A 20,232-nucleotide genomic window follows, 5' to 3' on the forward strand; every position below is an offset into this window, starting at 1 on the left:
CAAGCCTCAGAATTTTGTGTGCCAGGGCCCGACCTCCCATGTGAGCACCACAAATTCCTTCATGCACCTCAGCTAGAGCTGATTCCGATCCCTCAGGACCCAAACATCTCAGAAGGGGTCCAGAATAAGATCTTCTGTATAGCCTTCCATTATGCATAATGAATCGCGCTGATCGCACTTTGATTAATCTCGCCTCTTTCGGATCCTCTGGTAGTTTATCATCTCTCAGATATTCGACTATTGGATCCATCCAGCAACGCTCCGCTTCAATATAGGAAATTTCCTTCTCGTGATAACTTGGAAATGTTATCTCTTCTATGTAGACCGAAGGGTCTAAATTCTTTTCTTTGGCATTGGCTAATCAGGATAGCTCATCTGCCATTGTCTTTTCTTTTCTTGGAATCTGACATACTTTCAGATTCTTGAACTCTTTCTGCAATGCTTGCACAATCTCTTGGTATTTCTGTAACCGGGGTTCTTTAACGCCATACTCCCCTTGTACTTGATTGACAATAAGCTGTGAGTCATTATAAATAGTTACGTCTGCTATCGCCAATGCTTTTGACAATCTAAGTCCAGCTTTTAGGGCTTCGTACTCCGCCTCGTTATTACTTGCTTCGAATGCAAATCTCAATGCATACCGAATAATAAATCCTGCCGGACTCTTCAGGAGAATTCCAGCACCTGCTCCCTGCTTGTTACTCAAACCATCCACATATACCTTCCAAATGGTCGGGATAGTGGGTTCGGCAACTTCTTCCATTGGTGCAGTAGTCTCTACTACAAAGTCGGCTAGTGCTATCTACTTTTCCGCTACTACTGTAAAGTATATTTCCGCTACACTCTACATTTGATTTATTCTATTGGTATCATTTTTATGCACTCTGATTGTATTCTTGAACCTTATCTTGATCTTTTGTTTAATATAGTTAACTTTGATTTAAATCTTGTTCTCGATTATATTATTGTAAATGTGGGAGGACGATTTCCTCGAAATACTAGATCTTTGGGACTGTGGATCACACACTCGGGTATGCCAGATAGGGTACCGGCTGGGTGGATGTGACACTAGGTGGTAGCCCTAGTCTGGTGCCACCATGTCATCTGACAAGGCCGTTGGCCATAATGACTCTATCGAGAAGCTCAAGCGTCCCGCAATTTGGACCATTGATCGCGTCATTTTTCAACCGTTTGATTGAGATTGTTTCCTCTTCTTTCGGCGGTATAAATACCCCCTTTCATTATCATTTGCCATACGTTGCTTCTATTTCTCTCAACCAAGCTCCCAATTGATCTTAGCTCTCAACCATCTTCATTCCTTCCCGATCAGTAAGTTCTTTAATCATGCCTCAAAGACATGGTTTGGGTCCCGACTATAGATTTAAGTTCAACCTGCCTAAGAATCCGAGAAATAAGGTTCTTCTTGCCCGGGAGGGCTATGCTAGTGAAGGTGATTGTGAATCCCACCTAACCCTAACCTGGACACCCTATTTGTTTTGGATGAAGAAGAGCTTGATTGATGTTTAACCTTGAAGTTGGACCTTGAGTACAGTGTTGTTATCTTTGGAAGGTCCTAGGAAGTCAGGTCAGACCTCTCCCTTAGTGTAGATCCAAAGACTCGAAGTGAAGGAAGAAGACCTTGTGGGCCATCTCAGTGGAAGACATGGTGTTTGAATAAAAACCCGTGGAAATTGATGATGGAGTTCCCTACTTGGAAACCTTTTCTATTTTGGAGATGAACTACATCTTAATGTTGAAGAGTTTGGTTGATGGACTTGAGGCCTAGTTGGACATGTTTTGGAAGGTCCCTCAATGCTAGGTAAGTTGCTTGTTGAGTTGGGAGAAGCCCCATTGAAAATTTTGAGGTTTGGAGCTTCAATTCCCTGATCTAGGCTTGCTGTCAACCTGGGTCGACTGGGCCAATCGACCCACAGGCAGGGGCAGTTTTGTAAAACTCTATTTTTTTAGGGTTTTGATGCTCTATTTATTGGAATTTCGTGGTAATCACCCCCATTATGTTCCTAAGCCTCTAGAGAATGTGGGAAGGACCTTAAAACCTCCTCTTCAAAGCCAAGGAAGATCCCCAAGCATCCGTTAGAGTTCCTTCATCAAATCTTCTTTCTTCAAGGTTAGTAGTCGATCTGTTTCTCTCTAGATCTATTCTCTCTACTATTTCTTCTAATTGTTTTGATTGTGAGGAAGGTATTACATTTCTGTAATGACCTATTCTCTAATCCTCATAGTCTTAGAGTGAATCCCCATTTACTCTATGTTTCCTTGAAGCCATATGGTGGGTTTTCTATATTTTGATCCGGCATGAGACCATGAGTTACTCTCCCCTTGTGTTCTATCTACCTCAATGATTGCGAGGAAGGTCTCACGCCATTGTTACAACCTTTCCTTCTATCCCCATAATTTTTGGGTGAATCCCTTTTCCCTCTTTTACTTGAGAATCTACTCTGGATTGTTTTTAAGGGAAATTTTAGGGTAACCTTCAAGAATGGGTATCCATTCGAAGACCTTAATTTCTTTTTCATGATTAGACCCTTTCTTGATTTTAAAATACTATTCTTTCTTTCCTAGAGTGAATCCCCATTCTCTCTAGTCCTTTCGTGAGATACACGGACTGCCTTCAGTAAAACCCTAATTTTTATGGTTCGATTAGAACTCATTCCATTGACCATGCTTGATACTTAGACCTTCATAGATAGTCTTAGTATGTTTCTAGGGAACTCCCCTTCGAATTTTAGAGTAATTAGACTTTCAAACGAAGAAGTTATGACTGATTACTCTAGGTTATAGCAAAAACCGGAAAACCCAATGATATTACGCCAACTATTTGGGCTCAGGTTGCACGGGCTGATAGAAACGTGATTCAAAACATCCACAAAAAGTTCGTGCATAGGAAGACGCAACCCCCCGATGAAAGCATCATAGTAAAGGGGATAGAAACCGCTTGGGGGACTATTTACCCGAGCAGAGTCACTCGGGACAATGATTTCATAACCATTGGGAATAGAAAAAGAAGAAAGAAACCTATCCAGGTCAATAGAAGAAAGAGAGCAAGGGTAGAACTTAGGCCCCGATGTATTTTGAACAAAGTCAACATGCCAAGGGGTTCGGGGCTGAGATTGGGCCAATGCGAAGGCTCGGGTATCTAACTTCTTCCTATCCGGTTTGCGGGGAATAGCACCCCAAAAACCACTCGGGCGTTGAAAAGGCGGTCGAAGAGAAGCTCTTGATCGGGAAGGAGCAATCCTGGAGGTAGATGGACCGTGAGAAGAAATAGCTATTGACTCGGGATGAAGGGTATTGGCGGAAACAGAAAGGGTAGCCGACTCATCCTTAGATTCAGAAGCACCCTCTGAAGGAGATTTATCATCTGGGATCTCTTTGTTTGAGTCTTCCTCGACCGGGATCTCGGGGTTAGGACTTTGGGTAGTCGGGACAATAGAAGAACTAGCCCTGAGCTGGTCAACTAACTCGACGATCTCTATACAAGGCCTAGGATCATCGAGAGAGAAGCATCACTTCAGGAACTACCAGACATTTCAACAAAGGACTGTTCATGCAAATCTTTTAGACAATCCACTATGAGGTTGATAGCCCTTGTCTGACCACTGTCACCCTCACTAGCATAATCCTCATTGGGACGAAGTTTTCTCTCACGATATTTTGGGACGGGAAAATTGGGATCAAACCGCATACCACCCTTTGGCATCATGATCGGGAAAGAAAACTTACTAGTGAAAGATCAGGTTGAACTCAAAAAGCTAATTGGGAGCAAGTCTTGGTCGAGAGCGATGAAAGCATGCATTGAAACAAAGATGGAAAGGGGATATTTATACTATCGGAAGAGGAGTTAATGATCTTGATTGAATGCTTGTGAAGCAACGGAATCAACGGTTCATAAGAAGAGACGCTTGACCTTCCTGAGGCTGCCATAATAAACACTTACTCTGTCATTTGACGTGGCAACGCGAGACTGGGCACAATCTTTGAGGAAGCCCAAACATCGTAACGGTTAACCACCTCAGGCGGGAACAATTAATGGAACTCCACGGAAGTCCCAAATACTATCCCGCACGAAGCAATCATCACACGGGATAGGGGGCTAGTGATATGGGAGGTTTTGTACTCGACCACCGTTAGACCCGAGGGGGCTAAACCCGATACCCAGTCGAGACCTTCATCGACTAACTTAGGAAGAGCATCACTTACGCTGGACCTATATGGCAACAACGCCCCAGATAGAAAGCCAACTACAAGGATGATAAAGCGGGATAGACAACAAGGGAGCGTAGTCAACGAAGATACAACAGCTTTCGTTGAGGGAACATGTCCAACCCTGAAAAGGAAACACATACACTATTTAAACAAGGACTCACCCCTCCGGTAAGCATCCAATACACTCTGAACATAATCTTGTGTAGCTCTTGCACAGGATCTTAAGTTGCTCATTGTCTGACTTAGCCATTGGAGGCAGCTGCTCGGCATACGAGCCGGCCCGCGTCTAACCTTTCTTACAGGACTCATCGTCTCTGGAACCCGAAGGGGCTTTGTCGGCATCTGAATAATAACTGAGACGCATTAAGGGTGGATCCACATTCTCCCCACCAAAATCTGTCCATCTTTCCCTCTTTATCTTTTTACATAAGACTTGATGCAAGACCTAGTTGTGTCAGCTATACCTTTGTGAGTGCGGGAAGATAGGAGCATGGGCGGGGATCTCCATTTGAAACGTTATCCGTAGCCCCGCCAATTGTGTAATATGCCCCTCCCCAATATATACTGTTAATAATAATAAGAGCAAATTGTACTAGCACCATAAAATGGAGGCCTTAAAGCACAGATTTAAAAAGCACAGACTTGGATTTTTATTGGATGTATTTGTCCAATTTTTCACTGAAAACCTTTTAGACACTATTTATTATTGAGATATTTTTGAAAATAAATAATGATTTAACTGTTTTGATGATAAATTTGACAAATATATCAAATAAAAATATAATTTTGGAGTCTTTGTATTTTTTAAACATAAAGTGGGGGTGAGTGTTTTAAGGCACCATGCAATTTGCTCTAATAATAATAATAAACTGTAGGCGTAAAATAAAGTATAGATTAAATGACGCTAGCCACCCTGCCTTCCAAGTTCCAAGTGGCTCCCCTTTCAAGTCTTCCCTCCTCTGTAACGGTCAAACTTTCATACTTGCTCTCTCGCGTTCTTCGGTAGAATTCTTCAGGTTTACAGGTTTTGCTTCTCGGAAACTAAGATCAGGGTTTTGAGGATGACGACCATGGAAAGTTTGATAGGTTTCGTTAACAGAATCCAGAGGGCTTGTACTGTACTCGGTGACTACGGCGGCGATACCAACACGTTTTCGTCGCTGTGGGAAGCTCTTCCTTCCGTCGCTGTTGTCGGAGGACAGGTCTCGTATTTCAATTAAACGTGCTTTCTTTCTTTCTGTTTTCATCTTTCTTCTTTCTTGTGTGTTTTGTTTTGGTTCTGTTTTTTATTTTGTTTTGGTTGTAGAGTTCTGGGAAATCTTCTGTACTTGAGAGCATCGTTGGGCGTGATTTTCTTCCTCGTGGGTCTGGTTAGGGTTCTAAACATTCTTCTGCTTCCTTGGGTCCCTGTGATGTTGTTGATCGTTTTGGTGGATGATTTGGTAGTTTTATGGTATTTCTAGGGATCGTTACCAGGCGACCTTTAGTCCTGCAACTACATAAGACGGATGATGGAAAGTCTGACTACGCTGAGTTTCTTCATTTGCCAAAGACGAGATTCATGGACTTCGGTACTGAAGATATTCTCCTGTTTTTTGTTGTAGTCAGATGAAAATTGCCTTTTTTATTCCATGAGCAGCTCGATTATTTTATTGCCTCTGATTTTTTATTTTTTTATTTATAATTAAATCCTTTCAAGCTTTAATCCAGTTTAAAAGCAAAAGGTAGTTTTAAATTTTGTTACGCTACACCAATAGGTATCATCCGTATCAGGCATTCAGGCCACATTTGCAGGGAATGATATTAAAAAAATACAATTCAGGGAGACAGAAGGCCAATTCACCGGCAGTAGCATGTACCTGCACTCAGACACAATCCCGTGTGAAATTACTAGATGCACTCGTGGTCCTTTCTGTGTTATCAGCGCTGCGTTGTTAGTTTCACACCCAGCTCCGGGCGTGGGTGGGTGCAGTGTCAAGAGGAATCTCTTTCCCAATAGATTAGCAGAAGTGTTGCCTGAAATTGTTGTTTTTATTTACCCATAAGATTCCGCTCACCTTGTTAAAAGAATACTGGATCAGAGGTTGATGTTGTGGCATTGTGTTTGCAATTTTAATTTTCAAATGGTTCATTTCATTATTTTAAAAAAATAAAAATTAAATGGTAAATAAATTATGGAAATTTGTTTTGCTAAATCAGATTGCTGCTGATACAATATTGTGTCTTGTAAGTCTTTCTATGAGGTGGTAATCATACATATAACTTTGAAACATTCAGTTAACTGGTTGTCTTCTGTGTTTGTTTCTTATTCATCTTTAGCTGAGCAATAACCACATTACCTTTTGTATAATCCGCATTTTCTTTTCTTTACCTGGAGATCATTATTTGCTGAAAGTTTGAAACCCAATGTACTACATATTTTGCTTCTCTTTTGTGGGAGTTCATTGGTCACTTGTCTATCTGATTTGCTGATGCAGATGCTGTACGCAGAGAAATTGAGGAAGAAACTAATAGGATTACTGGCAGGACAAAGCAGATTTCTCCTATTCCCATCCATCTTAGTATCTATTCCCCAAATGGTATGTGCATGCTAACCTTGTTTTCTTGCTGATATTTCACTTTTTATTTCAGCGTAGGTTCGCACTTTCTATTTTACTTATCTTTCCATAGTATGTGATCAGTCTTCGGAACTTTATGTAATCAGGATTAGGAAACTTTTTCTAATCCCAGAATTTATAAATAAAGCTAATTGACAGGGGAGAGATACACATTACTCTCATCCTTCCATCTCTTCTTCTCTTCATCTTTTCTTTGCTCCCTTGTTCTCAGTCTTCTTTCTTCATCTTCTCTGTGCTTAACCTACTTCTAATGTGATGCGTACTAATATTATTGGAAGTCTTGGAACTTATTTAGTTCTCCCATTTGTACAAAGGAATATTGCTTTTCACGTTTGCTTAGTTATGTGCTTGAGTTTCTGATGAAGTTAGGATGCACAGGTTATCATGTAAAAATTTGTGAATTGTATGGTGGCTATTCGTTGTTGGTTGAGCATGTTCAGTTGGTCATCGGTGATAACTCTCCCATGACTTTATGTGGTCTGGATTACAGTGTATCTTTTGTATACCATAGTATACCATAAAGTCTCCTATGGAGTTGAAGGTTGTAAACACCAATTAATAAATTTTCTTGATATACTTTACACCCCAAACACAACCTCCCTCCTGCCCCAGCCCAAAAATAGAAAGAACACACACAAAAAAAGGGCGGGAAACTGATATATAGTTAGGGCACATTTCCATGTAGTGTGGCCTCTAATAGAGCTGATCGGAAGGCAAATCAATTTAGCCAACCCCATTTAGTTGCGACAAGGCTTCTTGTTGTTGTGGGGGCACATTTATACATTGAAGATATTTTTTTGAAGGAGAAAACCTTCATCACATCTCAAGTATGAAAACTAGGGTGCTTCTATTTTATTTTTCGCTTGCTAGAATTGAAGGTTTGGGTTAAGAAATCCTACTTTGTCGGGGTTTGGCATATAAAGAGGACGCTGGAGTTTGGAACTGAGCATTTGGGCCCCGTTGGGGTGGTGAAGGGCCCAATTGGTAAGAAAAGACCCACAATCCCTTGGGTTATCCTGTACTTTTGGAAGAAGAAGCAGAAAAAGGAATAAATCTCGTTGTCCAATCCTTCTTAATGCTCACCTTTGTTGAGAAATTTTCTTTTGTAATTCCTTATTTTAGAGTAGGTTTTTACGACCCAGTAAACAATTGGACTTATTCAACGTTCCCCGTATCCTCTATTTACTAAAAAAAAGTGCTCAACCTACATGAACTGTTCATGATATTTAAAAGAAGGAAGAAGGTCTTAGCTAACTTTCCGTTAATCAATTGAAATTAAATTAATGAAATATAAAATAGAAAAATAAGAGGTGGATTATCCTCAGTAGGGTGGTTTGGGGTTCCACCAACAAAGCAACAAACAGGCGAGCATGCTTATCGTTTTAGATTGAAAGGAGAATTTAAAATTAGACTTTAGACTGACACGAAAAAAGAGGAAAATAGAGTTAAGGTTTTAATGATGAGGAAATTAGGATTTGTTGAACGGCAAGGATTGGTTTCTAGGTTGGATGAAAGTATTTTAATTGCTTTGTGATGGCTGTTTGGGTTTATGTTTTTGAATACTCAAATGTAGGTTCGGTACCTTATTCAGAGGGACTGATAGCTAGATGTGAGATGGACCTATGAGCCCTATTAGTGAAGATGAAGATGACCTATCTGATAAGAGAACCTGAGTCAATGGTCCAACATTGTCCATCTTTAAAATTTAATTGGCTACTGGTTGTAGATGATCTATATACAAGTTTTAATAAATACCTTACGGGTTGCAGTAGGTTTAGTTTTGATGAGGGTTATATAGTCACGCACTTTGGCTATATCCTTTAATGGTTTTCTCTTGCTGTTTTTATTAGACAGAAACACAATTGTTTATGACCCAAAAAAAGCCAACCCACTCCATTTCTCTCTCAGATATAAGCAGAAATGTGTGTTCTTCTACCAGCTGCATAAATATGTGAATGGAATCTGAAGATCCTAAGATTAGGATTCTTTCTTCTGGTGCTTGACAAATATGTTTTTAAGCATATAGATGTTGGCACATCTTTTTTTAAGTATTTTGCAAGTAGTTTTAATTTTTTATCAACAATTGATAGAGGCCTTGGTGGTCCAAATAGGACGGACATACAAACATATGTATCTGAGGAGACCATATGTTAATGCCTATTATCTCAAGGCCTAGAACAGAGGGGCGAGCCTTTGGAAGGAGAAAAGCAATCCTTTTTCCCCGGTGAAGATTAAACTTAATGATTCGAGACCTGGTGTCACCTGAATGAATTTTGATAATTGAATATTGCTTCAGGCCAATTGCTCACCTCAAAGTAGGCAGTATATCAATCTTTACATCTCAAAGCGATCAGATGTCACCATTTTTAATGGGACGGTGGTCTATTAATTGTGATTTTATAAACATAAGGGTATAGGCAGTGTCAGTGAGAGTCCTCTAAAATATTTTGGGCCGTCAATGAAATTTTATCATTTGAGGCTATAGGATTGTTGAACTTTCATGTAACAGTTTGTGAACGCCAACCTTTTTCTTGGACAAATGAGAATTTATGAAAACAACCTCCAAAGAAGGAAGAAGAGAGAATACAAGGAGGAAAGAAGAAGCAACAGACAATACCAAATCCTACAGCAACGCTAGAAGAAGGTATGATAAAGAAACAAACAGAGGAGCTCCAATCACGCAGCAACAAGGCCAGACCAAAACAAAGAAAAACAGAGCTAGACCTGAAGTTCTGGTGCCTTGCATACTTACAAGACTTGGAAGTCAACAAGAAAATCACCTTCTGGATGGTAATGTCCCATGGAAGTGCTGGTGCTTTGCCTACAACCACCTAGCTGAGAAAGGGTATAAGATGAAGTAACTCCCTCAAGCATGCCCTCCCCATCAGTTCACCACATAGGAGCATTTGGTTTGCTACCACCCAAGAAAAGAGAATTATCTAAGGCTTCCCATCCCTCACAAACTCAACTGGTGGGCCCAAAACCCCGATGTCCCCAAGTTTTCCCTCCCCATTTGAGGAATCAAAAGGAAGGGATATTTGCAATGAAGCAGTTTTGAAATTTACACCATTATCTTATGCAGGCCTGCCACCAACTAGCTCCATCTTGTCCCCATCTGCGCAAGAGAGGAAAAGAGGGACAGAAGACTGCACAGCTTTACCTAGCGTATGGATCAAAGCAGAGTCAACAGGCAAGGAGAGCAGGGGGTGGGGGATCTAATGGTAAGGATATGGCTTGCCAAAGTCTTGAGTAACTGAGAGATTCCTAGGTTCATAGTAACAAGGTCCAGGCCTGGGGAAAAGAACTAAAGGAGGAAGCAAGGCAGGCAGGTGAAACTGCTCAGAAGGTATGTCAAAAGCCAGAACATCGGACAGGGAGTGAGGATCATCCATCAAGGATCAGCCAGACAAGGTGGGAGCAATGCTGCGAAGGACATTGGAGGATATAGGAACTACCTGCATTCCAAAAAAAGGCCTGAACAACAGAAGCGAGAGGGAAGATGGTCAATCAGCTCAGCAAGGGGAATTGGAAGACTGTGCTATGACGGGGACCAGCCTACTATCTAGGCTGCAGCGACTACCTAGGGATCAAAGGGCCTGAACTGATGGTGGGGGAGCTACTTCTTTTCTGGCCATGGTTAAGTTTTACCTCAAGAGGAGAAGATCGTACTCCCAAGAGTTCTCCTTCACATGCATTTGGACCTGGGAATTAGAAGTAGTACTTCTGTCACACCTCTTTGCAAACCAAGCTTCAGTTATATACCAATGATCTTGCAAGTAAGGCACTGAGGTTGAAGTAAGTTAACAAGATCTTCTGGTGAAACAAAAACCCTTATTATCAATAATTGTTACAGAGGTTTGGGGGGAGGAACATCAGGCGGGACCAGAAAGCAAATCCTGGCAAAGGACAAGCAATCTGTGGTTTTTGTTCTATTGTCAGAGTAAAGAGGTTTACGGACAACCTAACCATGATGCTTAAACCCAGCTCATGCAAGTAGTGGAGAGGAGACTCCAAATGATATCCATAACGGAATGTAGTGGAATCATTCTTGCTTAGCTTGAGATTTTGGTCCCATTGGCGAAGAAAGATTGGGCTTTTCACAACATGCCAAGGACTACCCGCAATAGCTTTCAATTTATCCTCTTTGGCGGAGAATTGGAAGAGGAAAATGCCATTGTTAAGGAAGTAAGCAACCATGGTCCAATGGTTTAACCATTGTCCAATGGTTTAACCATTTTGCATTGAAAGAGACGACTCTGCAATGTTAAAGGGCTGTCGGCTTCCAAGAAATCTACCAGCTAAGCAGTTCTGCCATTTTTCCATTTCAGAGTCAAGTAAACCTGATGGACAGAGGCCGACCAGACCATCACAAACAACGTTGAGAGTAACATAAAGAAGTGGAAGACTCTTAGGACTGTGAGAAGGAATTAGAAGAGGTGGAGAGAAGGGGGGAGGAACAGGCAGACTGGGCTGGTGGATATAGAAATGATATGCTGGAATTACATCAAGTTCTCCTAAAAGACTACAAGAGGGATGAGATCCCTCTGAATTAGCATTGCCCATGTCAACCGGTATGTAGTACTTATTCCTATCACTAATACTAAACAATGGCTCTTGAACTGGTTGTGTTATTCTTTGCACCACTGAAGTACATAAATTGTATTTTCTGGTCCATCTTCCATTATGCCATTGCCAATTATCTCTGGCTTGCCTTTATATTCGTATATGATTGCATTTTTTTTCTTCTCATTTTACCTTATTTGATCTTCCTTTATATTCTTTCTTTCTTTCTCTCTCTCTCTCTCTCTCTCTCTCTCTCTCTCTCTCTCTTTCTTTCTTTCTTTCTTTCTTTCTTTCCTTTCTTTTTTTTTTTTTTTTTTTTTTTTTTTTTTTTAATTCTTCTTTTTCTTGTTCTCTTTGTCTGTCAGTTATTCCAATCTGATGCAACTTTTGTTGTCGAATTTATGTGCAGTTGTTAACCTAACACTAATAGACTTACCTGGTTTGACAAAAGTTGCAATAGGTATGTTTTTGTTCCATCTTATATACTATTAATCCTTCTGCAGGATTCCATGATAAGCTTGGTATAAATGTGTAATTTCATTTTTAAAGATTTTTTCTGTTGGCAGAAGGACAACCGGACAGCATTGTTAATGACATTGAAAACATGGTTCGCTCTTATGTTGAGAAGGTAATGGAGTAATATTCTCCAGTGCAAGATTTCTCAGAGTTTTCTGCCTTTTTAAGATGTGGAAATTATAAATCTCTTTCTGTTTCCCTATTACACATCTGCACAATCTCTTTTTATTCATTTATTTATTTATTTATTTATTATTATTTTTTTTTTTTTGGGGGGGGGGGGGGGGGGAACTTGCAGAAGGATTTATTTCTGAGCTTCATATCGACCTTGTTGTACATGGTCAGCTGTCAGTACAACTGAAGGAATGAAGATTGATAGGATCATACTAGTCTGATTGTGAAATTCAATATTGATCCCCAACCTCAACCCCCAGCTTTCTAGAAAAGTTAATAATCATGGAGTCATGTTTAGCTTACGTGAAGATCTTAAAAACATCTTCTAGGTGGCTTTCTAGAAGGCATTTTGAATGTTCCATAAGGAGCTATTCAAATGGCATCATAATCCAACCCCCTTGGTCATTGATTTGAGTTTTTTTTTTTTTTTTCCATCAAGAGGAAAGAGAAGGTGGGGTTACCTTAACCAACTGCACTTGGATTGGATTTGCTGAGGCATTGACCCAAGCTTGGATTGAGAACAATAACTCTAGGGATGTGCTGGTGTTTGCGGTTTAAACTGAAGAAAGCAAGACGTATGATCAACGCTGGCTTTCTACCATTTTGAAGGAGTTGGTTATGTGCCCTAAACTCTTGAATGCGGCGAAATTTGAAATCCATCTTCCCAGGATTTTTAAGGGCTCCCAGATTACAATTCTGTCTTTTTCTAATTTTATCATAAACTGGCACAGTTGCAGTTCTACCACCAAGTTTATGGATGGCCTGAAGCCAATACAAATTGCTGCTGCGAGGATTAATAATGGAGCTGTTGAGGTCCTTTTCCCATTGACATATTCAATACAAAGTATTCCATACCGGAGAGTTGATGGAATAATTGAATACACGCAGTTTGAAGCAGGAACAGAGCAGGAGGGAACAAAAATTTGAAGAAAGCTGATACACAGTATGAGCAAGATATTTGGCAGAAGCCCTGTATTCTTGATTTGGGCACCCATCACTTACTGTACTGCATCAATTGGGAACATCATTCAAAGGATCCTTGATGCTGAATATGGCGTGGTTGTGCAGCAAGCATGTCAAGAACAAGCCTCTGACCTTACCTCACCTTGAGAACAAGGTGAATTTTAGTGGTGGTAATGATAGGCTCCTGGAAGCAGGACACATGGAGGAAAGAGAGGATGGGGAGTTACCATAACCAACAGCACTTGGTGGGGTATAAAAAAAGGGGGGGGGGGTACATGAGGAGAGGAGGGGAGGTTAATTTGTGAGAATTTTGGGTGGCATTTTCTGTAGGGGGTGACTGGCACCATCAAAACCAAGTTTAATTCTTTATTTTCTTGCCCTGTGATCACTACTTTGTTCATCCTTGATTATTCCAGTAATACAAACTTAGTCCAGATAGGAGGTTCCTATCGAATTTCCTATGAGTGAGATGTCAGTTTTGAGATTCAACATATTGTAGTCATTAAATTATCCTAATAACTTGGCAAAGAATTAGCTTTGCACTCAGTCATAGTGCTCTGTATAATTTTGTACCAAGAGGCTAATTAATAGAAGATCTTTTTATATTTATATTGCCTTCCTACTTTACCCTGTGTTTTTGAGGTTTACTATCATCTTCTGTAACCAGTATTTTCAAATACATAATGAGAGGTTTCCTATAGTTTTCAATAGGGTAAATATAAGGGAGGTTGCAGATGGTCCTGTTCTTTTTTCCCTTCTTCTTTTTTAAATTCTTTTTAAATATTGATACTTTAAATTTCATGGACTTTGCATGCTAAATTTTAAGTTTATAGGTGCCCAGCACTCTAACAAGTTTGTTTGTTTTTTAGGTGTTTATTTATTATTATTTGTTTAGTTTGGCCTGAGGATTCGATTGATTTCTAGTTCTGAAGGTTTACCCTTCTCTTTTAAACTTTGATAAAGTATTATGTATAGTTTGAATGTTCCAACAACATATATTATTTTCCTCTTAAATGCAGCTGAATACAACTGATTCTTGAGCTATGATTTGACTACTTGATTCACAGGACTACTGAGATATGTTTACATATTTCAGTTCTCACTCTTTTGCTGTCCCTAATTGCTAAGATGGATCTTTTTTGCAGCCTAACAGCATCATCCTTGCAATCTCTCCAGCAAATCAGGACGTAGCAACATCTGATGCAATTAAACTTGCTAGAGAAGTTGATCCAACTGGTATTGTCTGCTGTTTCTCACTCCAAAACGGAATTTCTGTGCACATAATAGCAGCCACCCTTGTTCCAAAGTCTTACCATACTCTTATATGACAAGATTAGGTGAGAGAACTTTTGGGGTGTTGACAAAGCTAGATTTGATGGACAAAGGAACGAATGCATTGGATGTAAGTGTTAATGGTGAAGCCTGATCCTCCATTAAATTTAGGAAGTACTGTTCACTTTTCTGTAGCATCGGGAATTAAGGTTTCTCTACATTTAGAGTATGATCTTGTAAGGAGGTGTATGAGAGGGTTTGTGATTTCTTCAACAGAACAGAGAAACTCATTCCTTGGCCGTGGACATAACCCATATTGTGAACCTAGCAAAATTATTATGTGTGTGATTTCTCTTCTCTTTCTTTGGATACCGTTATTCTTCTCTGTTAGTTTCTATAATAAGTGTCTATGTTGTTTTATTATGTTAAGTTGAGGAGTTACGGATAACAAGTTCTGGACTTCTAATTTTACTTCTGGTATTGGCTTCTTCCTCCTCCCCCCCCCCCCCCAAAAAAAAAATAATAAATAAAATAAATCCTTCAGTTTCAACTTTTCTTTGTAAGGGACATTTTTTATGTGTTGAGTATTTACCTATTGCAAAACGTCACTGGTCTAAGATTACTTTCTAAATATTTATAATTCTTCAATATTTTTCAAGGTTCTCGAAGGAAGAGCTTATCGGTTGCAACATCCTTGGGTAGGAGTTGTGAACCGTTCACAAGCTGACATAAATAAAAATGTTGACATGCTTGCTGCAAGGCGTAGGGAACGTGAATATTTTGCCTCCAGTCCAGACTACGGGCACTTGGCCAGTAAAATGGGATCTGAATATCTTGCAAAGCTTCTCTCAAGGGTATCCATGTCAGCTTACTTCATTTGCACTTTGAAACCAAAATAATTACAAGAATGGCTCAGCATTTTGGATGGTTTCACTTTGAATTTTATTTACACCTTTTGGAAATTGATGGTCAATTGATGTGCTATGTTGGTTTCAGCATTTGGAATCTGTAATAAGGGCACGTATACCAAGCATTACATCCTTAATAAACAAAACCATTGATGAACTTGAATTGGAAATGGATCATCTCGGTAGGCCTATTGCGAGTGATGAAGGGGTAAGGAATTTGTATTTTATCTGATCATTTTTGAATGTGAAATGTATTTGAGTTCGTGATTAAAATCTGCATTTTTGTGTTTCAGGCTCAGTTATATACTATCTTAGCACTCTGCCGAGCATTTGATCGTGTATTTAAGGAGCATCTAGATGGGGGGTAATGTCTAAATACTTCTACTCAAAACATTCCAAGCTTTGTAGTCGGGTCTTTATTCAGAGGGAAAGTGTAACTTTGCATTATTTTAAAGTTAGATGGTCATCTTACAGGCGCCCTGGAGGTGATAGGATATATGGAGTTTTCGACAACCAGCTTCCTGCTGCCTTAAGAAAGCTTCCCTTTGATCGATATACATCCCTGCAGAATGTAAAGAAGGTGGTTTCTGAAGCAGATGGTTACCAACCTCATTTGATTGCTCCTGAACAAGGTTACCGGCGTCTCATTGAGGGATCTCTTCAATACTTCAGAGGGCCTGCTGAAGCATCAGTTGATGCTGTTAGTAGTCTTCTACTCTTCATCCTTACTCTGTGATCATCTACAATTTTTTGTTAATGATTTTCTTTAAATGAAAAAAGAAATTCTAAAGATGTCATTATTGCCATGCCTTTAATGTTATCTTCTGTCTAATTCAAGTTGATGTGTGAATTGTACAACTTGTGTCGCAGGTCCACTTTGTCTTGAAGGAACTTGTGAGGAAATCAATAGGAGAAACTGAGGTTGGGATATCTGGAATATCATTTTTCATGTACCGGTTATTTATATTGCATAAACATTTTTCAGTTGATCAAATCAAAAGGTATTTTGATATGTTTTAATTTTGTCAGGAGTTGATGCGTTTCCCCACCCTCCAAGCCGAATTAGCAACTGCTGCAAATGAAGCATTGGAGAGGTTTCGGGATGAAAGTAAGAAGACAACCCTGCGATTGGTGGACATGGAGGCAACGTACCTTACTGTTGATTTCTTCCGTAAGCTCCCACAAGAGATTGAGAAAGGAGGGAACCCTGCTGCTTCAAACATTGATCGATATTCAGATGGCCAGTACAGAAGGATAGCATCAAATGTCTCCTCTTACATTAATATGGTGTCTGAGACATTGAAGAACACCATCCCAAAGGCAGTGGTTTACTGTCAAGTTCGTGAGGCAAAGCTGTCTTTACTAACTCACTTCTATACACAATTGGGGAAAGAGGTAAGCACAACACTGTTCACCATATAGCTTGAGAGATTTTGGTCTTGGATACTGTCAAAATAGGTGACTGTTGCTATGAGCTGTTAGGTTGCCATGAGGCTTGCAAATTCTATGGACTATGTTGCCCTTTGCCAGAACACCAAGTACCAACTAAAATGTGATCGGACCTAATTCTTAGCGATGTACCTTCTGTCAAATTATTGGCAACTTCTTTCATCTGAAGCATGAGGTTTTGCTATGTTTAGACTAATTTTTCTTGGTGCATTTCATTTGCAGGGGAGGCCACTTTTGCGATTGTTGGATGAGGACCCAGCTTTGATGGAGAGGAGGCAGCAATGTGCCAAGAGACTTGAATTATATAGGGCAGCTAGGGATGAGGTTGATTCTGTGTCATGGGCTCAATGACATGAATACATGGATGTTAATATTTGCCATAAGACTCAGTTCAACACTCTGGCTGTTGATGTTTGATCACCACATGTTGCATATATTTTGATTTGCACTTAGGATATATGATTTTGATTATTTCTTAGAATATAAGATTTTGATTCCTTTTTACGTGTAAATTTTGGGATGTATGTTGTTAAGTAGAGCTTGAATACTTACACATTGTACATAAACTCTCATGGATCGACCCAATAAGATGATTTTGTTTTAATAATTTTACACTGGCAATGTCTAAAATGAAAAATAACAGGTGGTGGATCCTGCTGTTGGGGTTGGACATGTTTTGTAGTTGGAATGTGGTTTAGGTCAATTAGAGGTCTTGATTATATGAGCTAGGGTATTGGATTCTTTATTAATTGTCCCTGGGAAAACCTAGGTAATAAGCAAAGGGAACAACTTGCAAGTGAAGTCTTTCGTTCTTGCAGGCGAAAGTAGGCAGTTGCCAAATTATAGTAAATTTTTTATTCTGTCTGAGGTTTATTAAGGTTCATTGTCATAGTTAGACATTGGCTGCTGTTAGGAAATAAGTTTTAAACAACCAAAACAGTAGCTGAACTTGAAAGAGAATGAAGAAGAAAACAGACAAAAAGAAAAAGATGAAGAACCAGTGACACTAGGCTGCGATTCTACCAAGAGAGTCCTAGAATCACAGCCTTTTTATTTATAATACTGTGGTTTGAATTACTACTTGAGAAGCAAGTTATCTTGCCCTCCCAAAAAGGAACCTAGAGTAGATCTAATAGAAAATAGAAAATACCAAAAAATAGAAAGTACTAAAAAGGAAAGAACATAAAAAAAAGAAAGAAACTATGTTGAAAATAGAAGCTTCCCATGCTATCTAACTCTTCATGACCAATAAACCTTTTTCTTAAAAGGAAAGTAGATATAAACACCAACGAAGGCTATCCAAGGCATGCCCATTCCCAACACTCCCCCTCAAGTTGGAGCATACAGTCCCCCATGCCTAGCTTGCAATTGATAGACTAAAAACTTGGATTAAATAGAGCTTCAGTGAACAAATACCCTAGTTGATTAGTAGAACTCACAAAGGGAGTTTCAATAATTTTCTTCTTGATTGCATCATGGACAAAGTGGTAATCTCCCTATATATATGCTTCATTCTCTGATGAAAAACTGGATTATTAGCAATATAAGTAGCAGCTTGATTATCACAAACATTTTCATGGTGTTGGAAATTGGGAATCCCATTTCTTGCAACAAAGACAAAGCCACATCAACTCAACAGATGTGTGGGCTATGGCTCTAGTCTGCTTCCGCACCAGAATGGACAAAAATAGATTGCTTATTACCCCTCCAAGTTACAAGATTTCTACCAAGAAATGTACAATAACCAGTAATAGAAGGGCAATTAGCTGCTGACCCTGCCCATTCTACATCAAAGAAAACAATCAAATCCATACTTTTGTTTGGTTGATAGACCAGCCCCTTTTCAGGCGCACTCCTGAGATATCAAAGCGCTCTCATTGCTTTATCATAATGGGCCTTTCTACAATACTGCATAAACTGGCTTAACACGCAACTGAAAAGTAAATATCAGGACGAGCAACAGGGAGAGAAATAAACTTTCCAATAAAACTTCTATAATGATGGACATTATCTAACAAGTCACCATCATCCACTCCTAACTTTAACTGAGGATCCATGGGAATCAATAGGTTTAGAGGCAAGCATACCAGTTTTCACCAAAGATCCAACACATACTTTCTTTGTGACAAATTAACTCCTTATTTACTCTGAACTACTTCAATTCCTGAGAAATACTGTAGATTATCCACGTCTGTGGTTTGGAAAGATTTCTGTAAGTGTTCCTTCATTGTATTTATACCCCCAATATCACTACTTGAAAGAAAAATATTATCAATGCAAACTGCCATAATGACAATACCACCACCCTGTCATCTAACAAGAATAGTGATTATAATAACATTGGGAAAATCCAAAAGATTCCACAATTTTTGCTAAATTTCTCAAATCAAGCCCATGAGCATTGTTTATATCTATAGATAGCCTTATGCAGCCTACGGGCACGAGTACTATCCTCCCCTTGAGCAACATATCTTGGAAGTTGCTTCATACATATCTTCATTGAGGTCACCATACAAGAAGGCATTCTTAGTGTCAAGCTGAAAGAGAGGCCACTCATAATTAATAGCTAAACAAATCAACACACTGATAAAATTAAGTCTAGCTATAGAAGAGCAAATCTCAAAATAATCCACTCTATACATTTATGTATAGTCCTTAGCTACCAAGCGAGCCTTGAGCCATTCAATCATACCATCAGAATGATACTTAACATTATACACCCACTAACAACGGACCACATCTTTTCCATGAGGCAAGTCTATCAAAGACAATGTATGATGATATTATAAATCATCTATTTCCACATCCATGGTAGTTTTCTAGCCCGCGGGTTTTAAGGGCTTCATTATGATGGGTAGGAATATGAATGGTAGATAGAGAAATGGCAAGACAATGAAAATTGGGAAGTAGATGAGAAACAAATACATAATTATAAAGAAAAATAATGTTTGAACGTAAAGTACGAGTACCTTTTTTCAATGTAATTGGTAAGTCATCTGAAGTAGGAGTAGAATCTCTACTAGAAGAATCCATTGGTGCAGAGGATGAGGAGGGAACTTTTGTAGGACCAGCTTCAACCTCCCCTAAGGAGAGTTGCTAGTATCGACTAGAGGATTTGTATGATCCACAACACACACTGCCAAGTTACGTCTTCGTTGATAGACATGTAGGGGGACACTGTCATTTGAAGGAACTAAAGAAGGAATGGGAGGAGCATCATTCAAAACATGGTTGCATCAGGAAAAGATGGACTAGTATAATACGAAGTATCCTCAGAAAAGGTCATGTTAGCACACAAATTGTTTCTAATGTACAAGATTATAACATCGAAAACCATTTTGTGTACGTAAGTACCCAAGAAAAATATATTTAACAAACTGGGAGAAAGTTTATCCACAAGTATGTGTATGTGAACAAAACAAGCACTTTGGATGGAATTAAAAATGATTCTTCATTTGGAAAAACAATTAAAAACGGAGATTTTTTAGCAAACAAAGTCATAGGCATTCAGTTAATCAAATGACTAGTAGTTAAAATCGAAC

General features: G+C 39.3%; 1 protein-coding gene across 2 annotated transcripts; it reads left to right on the forward strand.

Annotated features, from left to right (window-relative positions):
- Positions 1 to 5,165: 5,165 nt before the first annotated feature.
- On the forward strand, positions 5,166 to 17,455 carry LOC149029116 (phragmoplastin DRP1E-like). 2 transcript variants are annotated; one of them, XM_089140437.1, is made up of 15 exons: positions 5,166 to 5,429; positions 5,534 to 5,597; positions 5,691 to 5,798; positions 6,705 to 6,806; positions 11,818 to 11,868; positions 11,975 to 12,036; positions 14,207 to 14,297; positions 14,399 to 14,463; positions 14,993 to 15,187; positions 15,330 to 15,449; positions 15,535 to 15,605; positions 15,701 to 15,941; positions 16,112 to 16,162; positions 16,271 to 16,636; positions 16,913 to 17,455. In XM_089140437.1, the coding sequence occupies exons 1-15, from the start codon at positions 5,289 to 5,291 to the stop codon at positions 17,039 to 17,041; spliced, it is 1,857 nt and encodes a 618-aa protein (XP_088996563.1). In that variant the 5' UTR covers positions 5,166 to 5,288; the 3' UTR covers positions 17,042 to 17,455. The 2 variants fall into 2 exon arrangements, with proteins under 2 accessions (XP_088996563.1, XP_088996572.1); XM_089140446.1 differs by having other exon boundaries at positions 15,716 to 15,941; positions 16,913 to 17,454.
- The last annotated feature ends 2,777 nt before the right edge of the window (positions 17,456 to 20,232 follow it).

This window comes from Hakea prostrata, chromosome 1 (genome assembly GCF_041222555.1).
Source record: "Hakea prostrata isolate BN-2017 chromosome 1, UWA_Hpros_2, whole genome shotgun sequence".
Taxonomy (NCBI): Eukaryota; Viridiplantae; Streptophyta; class Magnoliopsida; order Proteales; family Proteaceae; genus Hakea; species Hakea prostrata.

Bases quoted from the DNA above. Each gene is read 5' to 3' on its own strand.
- LOC149029116 (XM_089140437.1), top strand. From the start codon at position 5,289: ATGACGACCATGGAAAGTTTGATAGGTTTCGTTAACAGAATCCAGAGG. The intron at 5,430-5,533 runs GTCTCGTATTTC...TTTTGGTTGTAG, and splicing joins TCGCTGTTGTCGGAGGACAG to AGTTCTGGGAAATCTTCTGT. The intron at 14,464-14,992 runs GTAAGTGTTAAT...ATATTTTTCAAG, and splicing joins AAGGAACGAATGCATTGGAT to GTTCTCGAAGGAAGAGCTTA.